This window comes from Solanum lycopersicum, chromosome 9 (assembly GCF_036512215.1).
Source record: "Solanum lycopersicum chromosome 9, SLM_r2.1".
Lineage (NCBI taxonomy): Eukaryota > Viridiplantae > Streptophyta > Magnoliopsida > Solanales > Solanaceae > Solanum > Solanum lycopersicum.
In genome coordinates, this window is record NC_090808.1 from 66,727,143 (window position 1) to 66,743,516 (window position 16,374).

The window sequence follows — 16,374 nt, forward strand, 5'->3', positions numbered from 1 at the left end:
GATACTCTTTGTTTGACCACTTCATCATCTTCTCTAAGAAAATAAGACATCACTATTGGCGAGGAACTTCTGGATCAATGAAGAATGTGATTTTCTTGTTCAATAAATTCAAAGTAAACACTTCCAAGCTATGGATGCTCCTGTCTAAGCATCACAACTGGCCATAATGGCTGAGAAAAAAATTGTCTGCCACAAGTTGGCCAATGGAACATGATGAACAAGAAAATGGTTAATGGAGGAACTGTTGTCAATTGGAACTGCATTAACTTTTCCTGCAATGTGCAAGAAAGTGTTACGCATGGGATTTGTTCTAGGCAAAATTTTGTGTCTCTTTACAAAATTTTGCCCGAAATCTCAGAGACACACCTATACTATACTAAGGTCCTATTACCCCCTAAACTTATTTTATTAATAATTTTTTACCCCTTTTTAGCCTACGTGGCACTATCTTGTGGGCCCAACGATGATTGACTTTTTTTTTTCAAACTAGTGCCACGTAGGCTAAAAAGGGGTAGAAAATTACTTATAAAATAAGTTCAGGGGGTAATAGGACCTTAGTATAGTATAAGTGTGTCTCTGGAATTTCGAGCATAGGTTGAGGGGGTGCTTGTGCATTTTCCCGAGAAAATATATAAAGTCCACCCTGAATTAATATTTCATTTGTAAAGAGACACTTAAATTTTGCGGGGTCCTAACACCCTGAACAATTTAGAAGTAATAACATTGCCTCATATTTCGTTAAAATCAGTTGTGAGAAAATATTTGATTTTTACGCCCCAATCTCAAATCGCCATGTGTTAAATGTCATAAATTATAAAAGTAAATATGAAAAAAGAATTTTTTTACTTCTTCCCTTTCTCTGACCTTCTTCAACAAATAAGAAATGACAATTAACTCCAATAAGAAACGGTAAACAAAAATCAATCTCTTATTTTTATGTTATTATCATTGTAATTTTAGAAAAACAATTATCATTTTATTCTATTCTTTGACTATACAAATACCTTCTATTAGCAGTTTAACACCAAGATTGTTGAAGCAACCATGACTAACCACCATTAATGTCTGTCATTTTTGCCAGAAAATGCTTATTCGTCAGATAATATGGTGACTAACAATGACCTTCTTTCTCTTCATTTTTTCTTTTCATGACTTTTGTTATCTTTTCATCATATCCGTCAGAAAATATCAAATGTCGACTATGATAAATTGTACCATCGCAATGACGAAGAAGATATGTGAAGCAAATGACAGGTCCAAAAGGATGACTAAATGAGTACTCACCACTTCACAGTAAATCGAACTTCGAGAAATACTACAGTGCTCGGCCATAGACACTCCAACAAGTTTCAAAAGCTGTTAATGGTGTTTAAATTGATTCGTGGAAGATAAATCTTTATTTTAAAAAAAAATTCAATTTGAAATGCCACACGACTTTTTTATATTGGTTAGAGATTGTTTTTTAAACTACTCACGCTCTCTTGCTATGTGAGAACACAACAGGTGCAAAAATAAGTGAAATTACGTATCAAATATCAAATTTGAAAGTAGTTTAATGAGGCAATAGAAAGTTAGAAACTTCATAAAATTCAAGTATCTTTTTACAAAACGGGTCTAACTTTAATGGAATAATGATATATTTTCTCTTAATAATGAAAAAGTAATATAATAAAAAAAACATAACAATCTTCTAAATATATTCATTTAAAACATCAAGAAAATAATTTACAAGTTATAACACCTTATTTACGTGAAATTTAAGTTAATTTCTACCTAAAGCAAAAATCACAAACTCTTAATTAATCTTAAAGGAATGTTTATATTTATAGAATAGTAACAATTACTTCTCTAAAATTGACATCTTTAATGAAAAATACCATTTAATTGGAAAAAGAAAATCTTTTGTCATTTTTATATATCAGAAATAAAAAGTGTACTTGATCCATAATATTTTGAGAAAATCCAAAAATTACCCTCTTAAACATTAAACCGAATTTTTATTTAGCCCTAATATACCTTCAGACGATTCTTAATTGGGTGGCGGCGGCGGCGGCAAATCGACGGTACTATTGAGCATACTGTCAAACAATTTTATGATGAAAATTTCGACTCTTTCACGCAATTCTCTGCAAAAATGTTACTTCATTCTAAGAAGAGAAGGTTCAGATTCGTGTTTCTCTCGCCGGAACAACTCGCCGGCAAATGGAAAGTTATGGCTGCAATTTGCATTCGAGGTGGAATGATGCAAAGCATAGAGGATTCGTTTATTGTGAGGTATAAGACATGATTTTCAGTATAAAATGTTATATTATTTTATTCTATGTTTGATCGGAGGTATTACGTATATAGTTTGGAATATGCAGCAATACACTTTCATTTCATTTATATTTGATGCTGTTACATATATTAGTTGGTGTAAATATTTTTCTAAGAAACAATTTTCTTTAAATGAGAAAAATTATTTTGTTAATAGAAATATAACAAAAACAAGTTTCATAAGTAAACATTTCAAGTTCGGTATCTTCTACTCAACCAACCAACCCTCGATAATCTCATCCAACAAACAATTTTGATCAATTCAAAATGTTTATAACCAAAATCAAAGAGAATTAAAAAGTACAACAAGGTGGAGGATGAAAAAACATGAACAAATTAAACCATATACATTGGAATATGCAATCAATTTAGGAATCCAAATAAAACTTCACTTATATATATTCAATGCGGGTACATATACTAATTAAATCTAATATAAGTAGTCAAAAGGTTAGTCATTGAGAAAAAATCCTAAAACAAAAGTTATAATTCTCATATTGTCCTTTTATATATAGAGGCTTCCATATATTTATTAGAAAAATTGATGATAATCACTAATGACCTGATGAATTGAGGTTGTCACGTGTTATTAAAGGTATAATATACTTATGTATTAGGTAAACCACTAATGTATAATATTTTGACTTTAACTTTATGGAGTTATTTGGTCAGGAACAATTTATCTCATGATTAAATTAAACTACATACCTTGGAATATGCATCAATTTAGGGATCGCAATAAAGTTTCATTCATATATGTTCGATGCGGTTAAATATACTAGTGGAATCTAATATAAATAGCCAAAAGGTTAACCATTAAGAAGAAACCCTAAAACAAAAGTTGTAATTTTTATATTTTCCTTTTTATACGTATTGGCCAAAGCCCAATGTATCTATTAAAAAAATTGAGAATAATCATTCCTGACCCAATAAATTGAGGTTGTCACATGTCATTAAGTGCCTAATATGTATGCATATTTATTAAGCGTTTAATAACACGGGACAATCTCAATTTATTGGGTCATGAGCGATTATTCTCAAATTCCCCAATAGATTTATTGGACTTGAGCCTCTATGTATTAAAAAGATAATATGATAATTATAACTTTTATTTTAGGTTTTTTTTGTCAATGGTTAACCTTTTGACAACTTATATTAGATTCAACTAATATATGTACTTGCAGCGAGTATATACAAATGAAACTTTATTGGGATCCCTAAATTGGTTACATCTCCTAAGATATGTAGTTTTATTTAATCCGACAATAAGTTTTTCCAATCAAACGACCCTTGAAGGTTGATGTTGAAATACTATAGATTGGTGCTTTACCAAATAGATAAGCCTACATATTAGACATTTAATAACACGTGACAACCTCAGTTTGTTGGGTCATGAGTGATTATGCTCAACTTCTCAAATAAATATATTGGGCTTGGGCCTCTATGTATAAAACAGACAATATGGTAATTAGAACTTCTATTTTAGGGTTTCATCTAAATGGTTAACCTTTTAGTTACTTATATTAGATTCAACTAGTATATATATCTGCGCCGAATATATATTAGTTAAAGTTATTTGGGATCCTTAAATTGATTGCATATTCTAAGGTATGTAATTTAATTTGTTCATGTATTTTCATCCCCTTATCTTTTTGTTATCTCTTTGATTTTGGTTAAGACCATTTTGGATTGGTCAAGATTGTTTGTTGGGGTGTGGGGGTTGGAGGCGTTGGTTAGCTGAAGTAGGGATATTGAACTTGAAATGCTTACTTATGGATTTTGTTTTTGCTTCTTTTATTTCTATTAAGAAAATAATTTTCCTCGTTTTATGTATCTTAATTCTTAGAGAAAATGTTTCCACCAACTAAACATGTGTAAATTTTTAAATTTGTACCAACATACACCTTTGAGATGGATGTATGGGTCATACAAGAACGGATAAAATTAGAAATAAAGATATTTAGGATGAGAGTGATTTTTGTGGTAGACATCTATGAGTATATAGACTGAAATGGTTTAGACATGTGAAAAATAAATGCTTCAATGAGGAAGTGCTAGAGTTGATTATGTTCGGTAAGGATATGACACATTTTGCAGCTTATTAAGGACATTGCTCTAGATAGTAAGACATAGAAGTTGAGAATTAGGGTAGAAAATTGGTAGGTAATCGAACATAATGGTGTCCATTATTAAGGACATAACCCTAGATAGTAAGATTTTATTATATTTTACTCAACCTGATGGTCTATTAGAAACAATCTACAAGGTAGGAGTAAGACTTGCCACACCATGCTTCTCCAAATCCCACATGTGGACTATATTAGGTATGTTGTTATTCTTGTGTGGGGAAGAGAAATAGAGGGCTAGTAAAAATTGATGAAATAATCTTCTATGCCTACTTATAATTTGAAAAAAATGCTATAGTTAGGATCTCCCCGGTTACTTTTGGTGACTACGAAAAATGTCACATGACTAAATAACATTTGTAATAAACTACAAAACCAAATTTCTCTTCAAGATCGAACTTACACTTATTTGTCGAATACTTTATTGATACTACTAGACTAAAAGTTGTGGTGATTCCATTCCAAGTATATCGTGCATCCATTTGGTAATGATGTCAAAGTTTTGCTTTTTAATCTTCTTAATGTTATTTAACTCTTTTTTTATTTAGTGGTCCAAACAAGGAGGTATGTTTAATAGAAATAAATTCTGATGACTATGTATGTTACGGTAGATAATCAATCCATAGCTAACAAGGTAAGTAAATTTTCTGTAAATGTAGAATATCTTAGGTATCCTATATAATATTCTGTGTAATTTTCCTTGTTGGGTTGCAATGAATCTAAATGTGTGCGAATGTAGACATGTGTACTTGTTAAATAGCAACCATGTTTCATTAGTTACTTCTATCCCTTAAATATATATAATGTCTTTAGAATGAACTTGTTGATATAGGGATGCATCCATGTGTGTGAGATTAAGGAAGTGATTGAGAATCATGATGTTTCGGGTTCATTTACCAGTTGAGACAAAAACATTAGGTGATTTCTTCATGTCTATCCTAGCTTTGGTGAACAAAGTTACTCGGTACATGTTGTCAATGGGAGAGGTAATAGATATCCATAGAATTAGTTGAGGTGTGAGCAAACTGACTTGGATGCCACAGTTTTAGAACAATGAACTTGTTGAAGAGATCGACACAGATTAATCGTCAAGGTTTGTTTCTCAGAAAAGTATGTAGGCTTTTGATCTCCTTATGCTTTCAAGTAATCACCAAAGGGCATGGTTACCAAGGGTGTGGTTTGATTCGAAGTGAACGAAGACATTATTCATTTTAAGCTGAATCTTCGTCACTTTCAAACTAAAGACCTTGGTAAGTTGGATTACATTCTAGGTATTAAGGTGACACTATCTAGGATTGAAATTTTCATTTCACAAAGGAAGTATATATTGGACAAATTGGAAGAATAGAGCTTGTATGTGAAACAACTTCTCCAAAAGATTAGGTATGGAAAAGATGCACCATAAAATTGATATGGGACAATCAAGCTTCAATACATATTACTTTGAACCTAATTTTTCATGAATTAATGAAGCATATTGAAGTAAATTGTCATTTTATTTGACAAAAGACTGGATCGAGGTGCATCAGTGATTTCTCTGAGTTAACCTAGAACCAGATGACCAAGATCAAGATCTTGAAGCAAAAACCAGGGCAAAATATGTTAATTTTAGAAAGGAATAATCCATAAATGTACCCTTTAACTTGGTCTCAATTGATATCTATTCTCTCCAACTTTGGGTGTGCATAAATAGATACTTAAACTTGGCTGACGTATTTTACATGCCATAATACACGTTGGACACAAATTGCCACGTAGGATGCATGTCTTCTTATGCACACCCATAGTTGGAGGGCATAGATGCTAGTTGAAGCCAAATTAAAGGGCACATTTATGTTGACAAATATAACTAGGAATGAATTGTTAAAAATGAGATGACAGGTGAGAATTTGAACTAGTAGTATGTAATGGTGATGATGACTGACAATTAATAATTGTGATGGATGATAGTGATAACTTATGGTTGGTGACAATGGATAACCATAATTGACGATATATAATGATGACTGATGGTGGTGATTATTGGTAGCGAAGGGTGGTTGTTGCGGTATAGGCAATTGTTTTTGATGATTGTAATGGTTTCTAATGGTGATGACAATGGATTGTGGTGATTGTCAGTATGGTGGTTATGGACAGAAGTGGTTGATGGCAGTGACTGAGGGTGGTGGTTGATAATAATGGGGTAGCAACGGCGTCCATGAGGGTGGTTAGATGTGGAAGTAGAATATTGGTGAAATGCACTATTTACATTAATCATTCAAATTTATTTAGACCTATCAAATGATTGAAATAAAAAGCATACTTATCGATCAAAATTTGATTGATTTAGACTCATACCTAAAATCAAAGACACTTGGGGGCTGTTTGATAGGATGTATTAGAGAATCTAATAAAACTATTAGTCATGGTATGTTAAGTCCTTTACTTGGTAAGATTTTCATGTACCTCCTATTCAACATTATAGGCTGTATAACTTATACATAGCAAATCAGGGTATTAGCAATACAAGAGCAATTAATACATGAATAAGCATGGTTAAATGCAAAACTCTCCTTAATACACCAAAACCACGCAGTGAATAGGAAATTATTCCAGTATAACTAATCTCAACATTATAATACACATTCAGTTTTAAAAAAAAACATTACTTGTACACCTTATTCAATATTGTTCTTATACACTCCCAAACGACGCCTTAATGATTGAGATCTTGATTCATGAATTATAATCCCGTGCTCAGTCAACATTGACATTATCTGGTTCTTATTATCAATATTTGTATATCGATAATACAACTATGATTGTCTAAATTTACGTACAATTTTGCAGAATCAGTGTTTGATAGAGCTGCTTGTTTAGTAAAGATATCATGGGCCAGAAGTATCAATTACCTTTCAAGGAAGGGCAAACAGCTGAAGCAAGGTGTTTGGAGGAGGGATATCGTGGAGCGTGGTTTCGGTGTAAGGTACAAAAATACTTGAGGAGTATAGCATGAGCTTCTGTCTTGCAAATTATATTATTTGGATTGTAAGCATATAGAGCAGTTTCATTTTAAATGTTGAAAAATATTTATTAGTTGTATCTAGTCCCTTTTGAACAAGTTGATGGTAACTTTGATGTACTTTTCTTGCTCTCTTTACCAATTAATTTGCCCTAAGAGAAGAGTATATTTATTTCTTGTCCAACTTTGTGCTTAATACTCACATGGTTCTCTAACAATGCTCTTAACTACTTTTTTAGTAGATAGACATATTCTGTTTGAATTGTTTCAGAATATGCTATCCTTATGACTTGAATAGAGGTGCAGTGAGTGTTCTTAAACTTGTACTGAAACACTTTTGGTACCAACTGTAACTACTCTGCATCTACTTGATGCCATGCTAATATAACATCTTCATTAAAGAAACAGTTGTGGTACCAAAGGGTTTCATCTTCTGGACTTGCTCTGTGCTTTCTATCATGCATAATGCTTTAGTTTGTTTGGTGTTAGTCAATAGTTCGGAGGCAGTAGGTGGTTGTGGGGAGTACAATATAAGGTACAAACTTTAATTAGTGGGGTATTTTGGTGGATTCTAGGGGGGTGGGGTGGTTGTTGGCTGGATAGCTTGGTCACGATCCATTTGTCTCAAGTTATTCATCCATTTGTTTTAGTTTAATTGTTTTCTTTACTTATTTTATGTCCTCTCGCTGTTTCAGAAAAAAGAATCAAAGGAGAACTCTTTTATGTCTTTGTGTGTGTTCTCCACTCTTTCAAAGCTTTGCTGTGAACTGCATATGCTTGGCTTCTATTTGTTGAGGGTACTGATTTCTGTAAGTAAGAATAGAAAAAAGTTGTAAACGTACGGTTATGGTTGCTCAGTAATATCCTGAATTTGTATGAGATTCACAAGTTCTTAGAGCATTGACTGCTTCACTCCTAACTGCTTAAGTTTCAGTTTGTAAAACTTCTGCCATAACAACTATGTTGAACCATTTGGTGGTTCTCCTCAAATTAAAGTCATTGTATAAGAACTTACCCTTTTGGACTAAGACAGTTTGTAACATTTGTAATCAATGTTTCATCAGCCTGCTGTTACTTGTTGGGCTGATGGGGGTTAACCATAATATAGGATTTTAGTTTGTTTTTTTTTCATTTCATTTTAGAGATTTCAACTCTTTTCCATATTTTGCATTTAAATAATTGTTTTTTGCTGGTTATCAATAAAAATAAATTGCTTTTTGCTAGACGAAAGACTTTTTATTGATTAAAGTAGACTTTTGATGCAGTTACACTTTTCTTGTATATATATATAATATCAGATACAGGAGATAAGCCTCAGAGGAGGACATTGGAGCGCCTTATTGCAATACTTAGACTATCCAGATGAAAGTATGTTCTCTGATATATTCTGGTTAATTTATTGTTCTTGCTAATTAACAGAATGCCTTGTGCCTTGCAATTTCGATGCTTAAATTCATGGGTGCATTTTTTTCTATTTAATTCACAGGATAATTTACTTTCTTGATATCTGAATTTTATATGACAATGCATGGAGATTATATGCAGAGACTACCATCTAATGTAGTTACTAAATACAATATCCTACCCAGTCAATCCCACAAGCGGGTTCTGCAGTTGTAGTTGCTAAATACATGTACAAAATATTGTTGTGAAAAGTTACCTAAGATACTTACATCTCAAGGCTGTAGCAGTTGTAAATTCTTATCACTCATTTGAAAACCTGACATATTTGGCAGTATCAGAAGTAGACATAAACACATTTTATATGTCGAAGTTGTCTCGACTCTTTCCCTGGGCAGAATTGGGGAGTTGGAGCTAGACACAGATCCTCTTGATGTTCGTTCCAACCAAGGCTAAAAAAAGTTAATAAATATGTGATCACAGAGAAATTGTTTAATGTAGTAGTAGTAGTTCTTTTATTCATGTTTTTGATTCTTGAGAGCTGGTTTATTGATCTAGAGTAAGTGAGCCGAAACAGTACCTCCTAATCTTTTATGTACATTTTAGTGTTTGTTAGGGAGAATGTCACTGTGCTGCTAGCCCTATTGCCTTCTGTCATTGAACAACTTCAGCTAGTTACCTTCTTTTCTGTTAATGTCATTGGGATCAATGGAGTTTTGCTCTTTACAACTTGTTCTTTAATGCTTCCATTCTTGGTCAATAGATGCTGATTTTTATGTCAATGAGCATGTACACTGGTGTGTTTCACTCACCCGGAAATTCTGAATTACAAATCCTAATTCTCATCTTCATTGCCTCCTACTTCAAGCTTTCACAAATTTTGTTATATGATATTATATTCTCATAATTATCTCCAGTTCCAGCATTTTATTTACCTATTCCCTAGTTGTGGTTACAGTAACTTGCAACTCGAAAATTCAGCTAGTTTTGAATAACTACCATCATGATATAACAAATGGAGAAAGTTAGCTGTAACTGGTCATTTCTGCTTTATTGAGTTCAGTGGTAAATGCTGAGCATTTAGTATGGGTTAACCTCATATGTCATGACAAGTTACTCTTCAGAGTTTTCTTGATTTGTGAATTGAGAAACTTGTGTATTTGGATATACTGTTGCTTTCAGACTATATCCTAGTAATTGTTACTCGTCGTTGTGATTGTCATTATAGAATGGGCATGGACAGAGCTATATCAGATGGGGCAACTGATGCTGCGGCCTGAGTATCCTCCAGTCCACTTGAAAAACAAAGTGTCTGATGTCAGCTCAAATTCGGATGCAACTCTTGTTTCTGATGGTACTTGGAGGGAGGGCGATTTGGTTGACTGGTTGTGCGATGACTGTTATTGGTCCGGTCAAGTGACGAAGTTACTAGACAATGGTAAAGCTAAGGTAATAATATTGTTTATGTTTCATACATGCTGATTAATTTGTTGTGTTTTTACTGCTGATATCCAGTTATCTGCATTAGGAATCTGCTAGTTGTCCTTTAGAAATAAATTACTGTAAAAAGTTGTTAAGGATATTGTAGGTATACAAGGTATTTACTGTTATGGTGTATTTACAGTATCGTTAACATTGTATTGGAATGAATTGAACTTGGATAGCTTTATTTGGGATTGAAATTTGAAAGTTGGTCGATTGATTGATTATTTGAGATCCTCAGGCAAAATAATTACTTTCTGGGGACTGTCATGATGCCCTTTTACTTTAGATTTATTTCTTCAAATCGATGTGATAATTAAAAGCAACTTTAGTTGTGCACTTAAATTTTTTTCCTTGAGGATCCATCCTCTACTCACCATACCTGACAGCTTTTGTATCTTTGCTAATGATTTGTTTGATAATACTTCATGTTTTTTTCTTTTTAGATTGAGTTGTTGCCACCTCCATTGGGTGAAGGTAAAACTTATGACGCCTTTGTCAAGGATTTGCGTCCATCCTTGGATTGGTCTCCAGAGCGTGGTTGGGTTATGCCTGCATCACAGGTTCTGTGTCCTTAAACTTTTATTCAAATTGATATGACGTTGAGGCATAGTTGAGTGATGATTGTTTATTGAAGAATGGGCGTTTTTCTGTGCACGGTTGCTTCTTTTTGGTCAGGGAATATTTTCAAGAAAAGCATTCAATCATTTTAACCATTTACTCTTTATACCATTCCGTTACTTGACATATATTCTGCTGTATACTTCTTCCTCTGGTGCTTATTTTTCTTTCGTATACTTGTCTTGTCTTTTTACCACTGCAGGTTGGTGAAAGTTCTCGTCAGTATCCTAATCTACTTAAACTTGTTAGTCATGGTAACAATAATGTGATGCAAACTTCTTAATTGATTGTCAAAGAACTTATTGCTGTACCCACAGGGGTAAAAAGAATGTAGCTCTTGTAATACATGGATTAATAACATTAAAATCCAAAACTTAGCCTCATATTAGTAGACAAACTTTATTTTGTGCACTAATTGCTATAAATCAGTCTAAACATCCAAAAAGAAATAATCCCTACATTACTCATCTCTGCACAACTCGTCTCTAAACCAAAATGGCTTGTAATTGTAGGGCAAGCTATAGTTAAAGGGAAAAGGGGCAGACCGGCAAGAACTGGATCTTCCTGAAGAACTTGCTTAGAAATACTCGCTTGTAGTGAAACCATCACTACAAGTTCGTATTTCTTTTCTGCACAACAATTCTTTGTTCGACGTTCAGCTGGAGAATGCCTTTTGAGGAGCCACTTGCTGTACTCCGTTACTTTTTGCATCTCCATTACATCAAACTTTTGCGATTACTCATTGAATCATAGAGGTGATATACTGTCCTTCTCGTTCGATATTCATGCAGACTTCTTTCCTGAATCTTTTCGGTCATTATCAAAGCTGTGTTAATTCTGGATGAAATTTCCAACTTAATGTCTGTTGTTGACTGATAAAATTGATGTTATGTACTAGATGTATTTTTTAGTACTTGCTATGTTGGATGTTTGCCCCAATTGCATTGTTCCAGTAAAGATGAAACTTCAAAAATTTCCTAGTTTCTGCGATATTATAAATCTTATTAGATTTTAGTGCGTCTTTTGCGATGTATGTGTCAAAATTAGGTGTAATTGGTGCGTCTGTAGCTGCTACTCTCCTATGTGTCTTATATCTCATATATGTAATTACATTAGATATATACAAGTACATGTATCTAGATTCTAGCGTGTAAAGAGTGTGATTTGAATGCATATGAAATACATGGATAAATCTCCCTTTTATGGTTGCTTGCCTCTCATTTTAATTGTATTTGGTAGAACAAAATATATCTATAGACTATCTAACTTGAGTAAGATGATACAAGGGAGAATTAATCAATCAACACAACTGAACTTGTAATTTTTATGGAAGAAATGTATATATATATAGGAAAAAATTTATCTGCACTGAATGTTTATATAGTGCATGTTTATATCAAGCTGATGCGAAATGTATTATTATGTAATCTAATGAAGTAAGATCAATTATAAATTTAAACACGTGACATGCATGTATTGACTTGGTGTAAACATACAGATAACTTTTATCTATTATTATTATTATTATTATTATTATTATTATTATTATTTCATTTCATTATTTAAAATGTGATGGTTCAAGGGACTAATGGAATATACTAGCTGGGATTTTTTAACTTTTAAATTAAAAATAAACGATCTTTAATTAATAATAGTAGTAAAACTTATCCTATGCTTACGTTTAGACAAATAATGGGATTAATTAGCATTGTAGTCATTATCTTTAATGGTATTAATAATTAAATACTCATAGACGACATGATTAAGAATCTTAGGATTACATGGCTTTCAATTTGGGATGGAAAATAATAAATAATATTTTAGTCGTTTTCGTTAATACAAGGTCAAAATATCATTTTCATATATATATATATATATATATATATATATAATAATAATAATAATAATAATAATAATAAAAACACCCTACTACATATATAATTCAATTTTAGAATTATAATAATGTATCCCATATAATTTTACAGTGAAGTCTGAGGATGATGATGTGTACGTAAACTAATTAATAATTCAATCTTAATAAAGAATGTTTTTTTATAGACTTCCAATTAAATTGAAAATTGACACGTTCATATGTTTTTTTGCCGTTCTTTTGTTGTTGTCTTTTAAAAATAGAAAGATGACATGTTAACAACGTCAACACATAATTTATCGTCATCCAAAAATTACTTATTTCATCTTTAAAAAAATATTAGCTACGTATCATAAGGAGCGTATTACGACATAATATAATTAAATATATATTCTATTTTAAACATTTACTTTTTTATGAAATTGAGTGCTCAATAAATCTAATCATAATAAATATTGAATATTATTGGTGTAATGAAAAACAAAAAGAAGTATCACAAAACAACTCGTTTATACATTTTATGAGTAATCTTACTTTGATATTTTTCACCAGGATGCCGTTTCACCAACATTTAACATTATTTATTATCACTACCAATAAAACAAAATACTTGTCATTTGTTTTTAGGTGGTCAAATATGAATTCGACAGATTTGAGTAAATTTTAATCCATGTTATATATATATATATATATTAAGAAATTTAATTGATGTATACAAAATATGACCCTTAACTTAGTGTCAGTTGACAACTATAATCCTTAAATTTAGATGTGCACAAGTAAACAGTTGAAGTCGTATAAAATTGAATAAGTAGATACATGTGTTCTATATGTCATGATACACGTAGGACGCCACACAAGACACAAAAATTCCATTAGGGTGCCACGTAGGACGAATGTGTCAATTTGTTCAATTTTAAACAAGTTTAAGTGTCTACATGTGCACATCTATAGTTAAAGGTCATAATTACCAACTGACGACAAGTTAAGAATTATATTTATGTATTATACTTAAATTGTAATTCCAAATCCAGTTATAAATACTAATAATAATGAAAAAAATTGACGGACAGGGTCGGGCCAAAAAAATCGACCCTATCCATCAATATTATTTTTCGTTAATTATTAATATTACAATAATCAATAGACATGATCAATTTTTGAAGTGAAAAAATTGCAAATTTAAAGAGTATAAATAAAAATTATGGAAATATTTTATCAAAGAGCACGTGTGATCGAATAATAGGATTGTTCAAATAAAGTCATGAAAAATATCTAGGTTTGATTTCAAGTACCTATATTTTTTGTTTATATCTTCTTTAAGAATAGACCTTATCCATCGATTTTGAAATTAACTGTCCCTCAATTTTAATCAATCCTATTTATTGATTTCACAAAACATACTTAGGCAAAATCGATGATAGTACAATATAAATCCGTTGATTTAACATCAATTTTCCTTCACTACCAACTCTATCCGTCGATTTTGACCCATTTTTTAAATATATTTTTATAGTATATAGTTCTTGTTTTTAGCCTAGACCCTCTTTCTTAAAGTCCTATATATAGGAGGAGCAATATATACCATCACCATAAATTAAAACCAACTCAAAATCAAAGTGAAAAAAAAAAATTGGTCATGGGTGCACCTTATCTAAATACATGCACATTACAACAACCTCGTGCAATTTTTAGTAGAATCCATATTTTGTTACATTTTTCAGCCATATTAGGGTTACTATACTATAGAATAAAAAATTTATTCCAAGGAGATAATAATGTATCAATTATTTCATGGGGTCTTATTACAATTTCTGAGGTTATTTTCACTCTAATATGGTTAGTTACACAATCCTTCCGTTGGCGCCCGGTAGCTCGGTCCGTCATGCCGGGAAATCTTCCGGCTGATACTGAGTTACCGGGGATCGACGTGTTTATATGCACGGCTGATCCTACTAAGGAACCAGTTCTTGAGGTTATGAACACGGTTTTATCGGCTATGTCACTCGATTATCCATCGGAAAAACTCTCCGTTTATCTCTCCGATGACGGTGGCGCCACCGTGACGTTGTATGCTATGAAGGAGGCATGTGGATTTGCTAGGGTTTGGGTGCCTTTTTGTAGAAAGTATGGAGTGAAGACTATTTGTCCCGATGCATTTTTCTCTTCTTTCGGTGATGATGAACGTTTGATCCTCAGAGGAAATGAATTCGAGAGTGAAGAGGAAAATATTAAGGTAATTTTTTTTAACCGTTTTAATTTGGATGATAAAATGTTTCGATATTACCGTACAGAAATGGACGCTGAGTCTGAATCAATCCGAAAAGTTAACACACGAGGTAAGATTGATCAAAATCACATATAGTCAAAACTTCTTTATTATAATATCGTTTGTCATGATTATCTTTTGGTTGCTATGATGGAATGTTATTGATCTAGAGAACATATAATATTTATCAAAACATGAAAACTCAATTGCACAGAAAATATATTGTTGTTATAGTGAATTAATATGTTATTATAGAGGATGACGGTAAATAAACCAATTTCCATAATTGATTGGGGGATTTTAACACCCTTTAAGTTTTTAGAACTAAATATCTAGATCGTGAATAACATAACATGAAAGTATAACATCAAGTAAATCAAAAATTAGGATAGACTTGACTCTGATACCATTAAAAAAAATGAAACTTCCGACTAATCCATATCTAACACTCCATCACAATCTTTCTCTCTACTCTTGAAGTGATTTAGACATAAAACACATTTTAATTTGAGCATATTAATTAATTATTTAAATTGAGCAACATTAATTAACACACTAGGATAAAAAATAAACATATTCTTACAATAGTCACCTTGAATTCTTCTTGTTCTACAAAATCTTAACGGACTAATTTAAGAACAATAATATGGTACCATCTTTAACAACTACCTCCAAAATTATAAACCTTTTTCTTTCTCTTTCAAATTTAATGACATTATCAATAATTACTTTATTCTTACTATTTTTTTTGATCCACCTTGTGGTGACATAGGGTTTGACATAGATCCCTATTATATTTTTTGCAACTTTTTTTTGAAATATATTCAAAACTTTAATTTAATTGAAATTGTTATAACAAATCTGAACTTTGGAAAGAATTTGTTACTTCATGTATTATTTAATAGTGTATTTTAAAGGTATATATGTGAACACGTGGACATCATAGATATTACATCATTATAAATAGTAAAGTGTCCATGTGAGCATATATATTCCTTTAAAATACACTATTAAATAGTGCAGACGGATAATAAGTCATGATCAGAATTTGAGATTGTTACAGCAATTTCGGTCAAAGTTAGGTAATATTTCGAACCCTTTTCCCTATTTTCATACTATTAAATAGTTAAACTATCATTAAAAAGATCTAATATCATGTTAAATCAATATTTTGAATCTAACTCACGCTCTTAAAAATCGGTTGTAGAGAGAAGAATTACGCAAGCCTCGTAAGAAGTCGAGCTCTCACTAACCATCAAAACTTTTATTATTCTTTAACATTATCGAC

The 16,374-nt window shown here is 31.7% G+C and overlaps 2 protein-coding genes across 5 annotated transcripts; both read left to right on the plus strand.

Moving 5' to 3' along the window:
• Window positions 1-1,939: 1,939 nt before the first annotated feature.
• LOC101267741 (DUF724 domain-containing protein 6-like) lies at window positions 1,940-11,920 on the plus strand. 4 transcript variants are annotated; one of them, XM_019215461.3, is made up of 7 exons: window positions 1,944-2,274; window positions 7,272-7,407; window positions 8,742-8,811; window positions 10,073-10,293; window positions 10,773-10,889; window positions 11,150-11,201; window positions 11,460-11,920. In XM_019215461.3, exons 2-7 carry the CDS (start codon window positions 7,312-7,314, stop codon window positions 11,513-11,515), a joined length of 612 nt encoding a protein of 203 aa, XP_019071006.1. In that variant the 5' UTR covers window positions 1,944-2,274; window positions 7,272-7,311; the 3' UTR covers window positions 11,516-11,920. The 4 variants fall into 4 exon arrangements, with proteins under 4 accessions (XP_010326750.1, XP_019071006.1, XP_069145042.1 ...); XM_019215462.3 differs by lacking the exon at window positions 1,944-2,274 and adding an exon at window positions 3,787-3,924 and having other exon boundaries at window positions 11,460-11,729; XM_010328448.4 differs by lacking the exon at window positions 11,150-11,201 and having other exon boundaries at window positions 1,940-2,274.
• Window positions 11,921-14,456: 2,536 nt separating this feature from the next.
• Window positions 14,457-15,182, plus strand: LOC138338654 (cellulose synthase-like protein G3). Its single transcript, XM_069289632.1, has one exon. The coding sequence runs from the start codon at window positions 14,457-14,459 to the stop codon at window positions 15,180-15,182; it is 726 nt and encodes a 241-aa protein (XP_069145733.1).
• Window positions 15,183-16,374: the final 1,192 nt, after the last annotated feature.

Bases quoted from the DNA above. Each gene is read 5' to 3' on its own strand.
- LOC101267741 (XM_019215461.3), top strand. From the start codon at position 7,312: ATGGGCCAGAAGTATCAATTACCTTTCAAGGAAGGGCAAACAGCTGAA. The intron at 8,812-10,072 runs GTATGTTCTCTG...TTGTCATTATAG, and splicing joins CTTAGACTATCCAGATGAAA to AATGGGCATGGACAGAGCTA. The intron at 10,890-11,149 runs GTTCTGTGTCCT...TTACCACTGCAG, and splicing joins GGGTTATGCCTGCATCACAG to GTTGGTGAAAGTTCTCGTCA.
- LOC138338654 (XM_069289632.1), top strand. From the start codon at position 14,457: ATGGGTGCACCTTATCTAAATACATGCACATTACAACAACCTCGTGCA.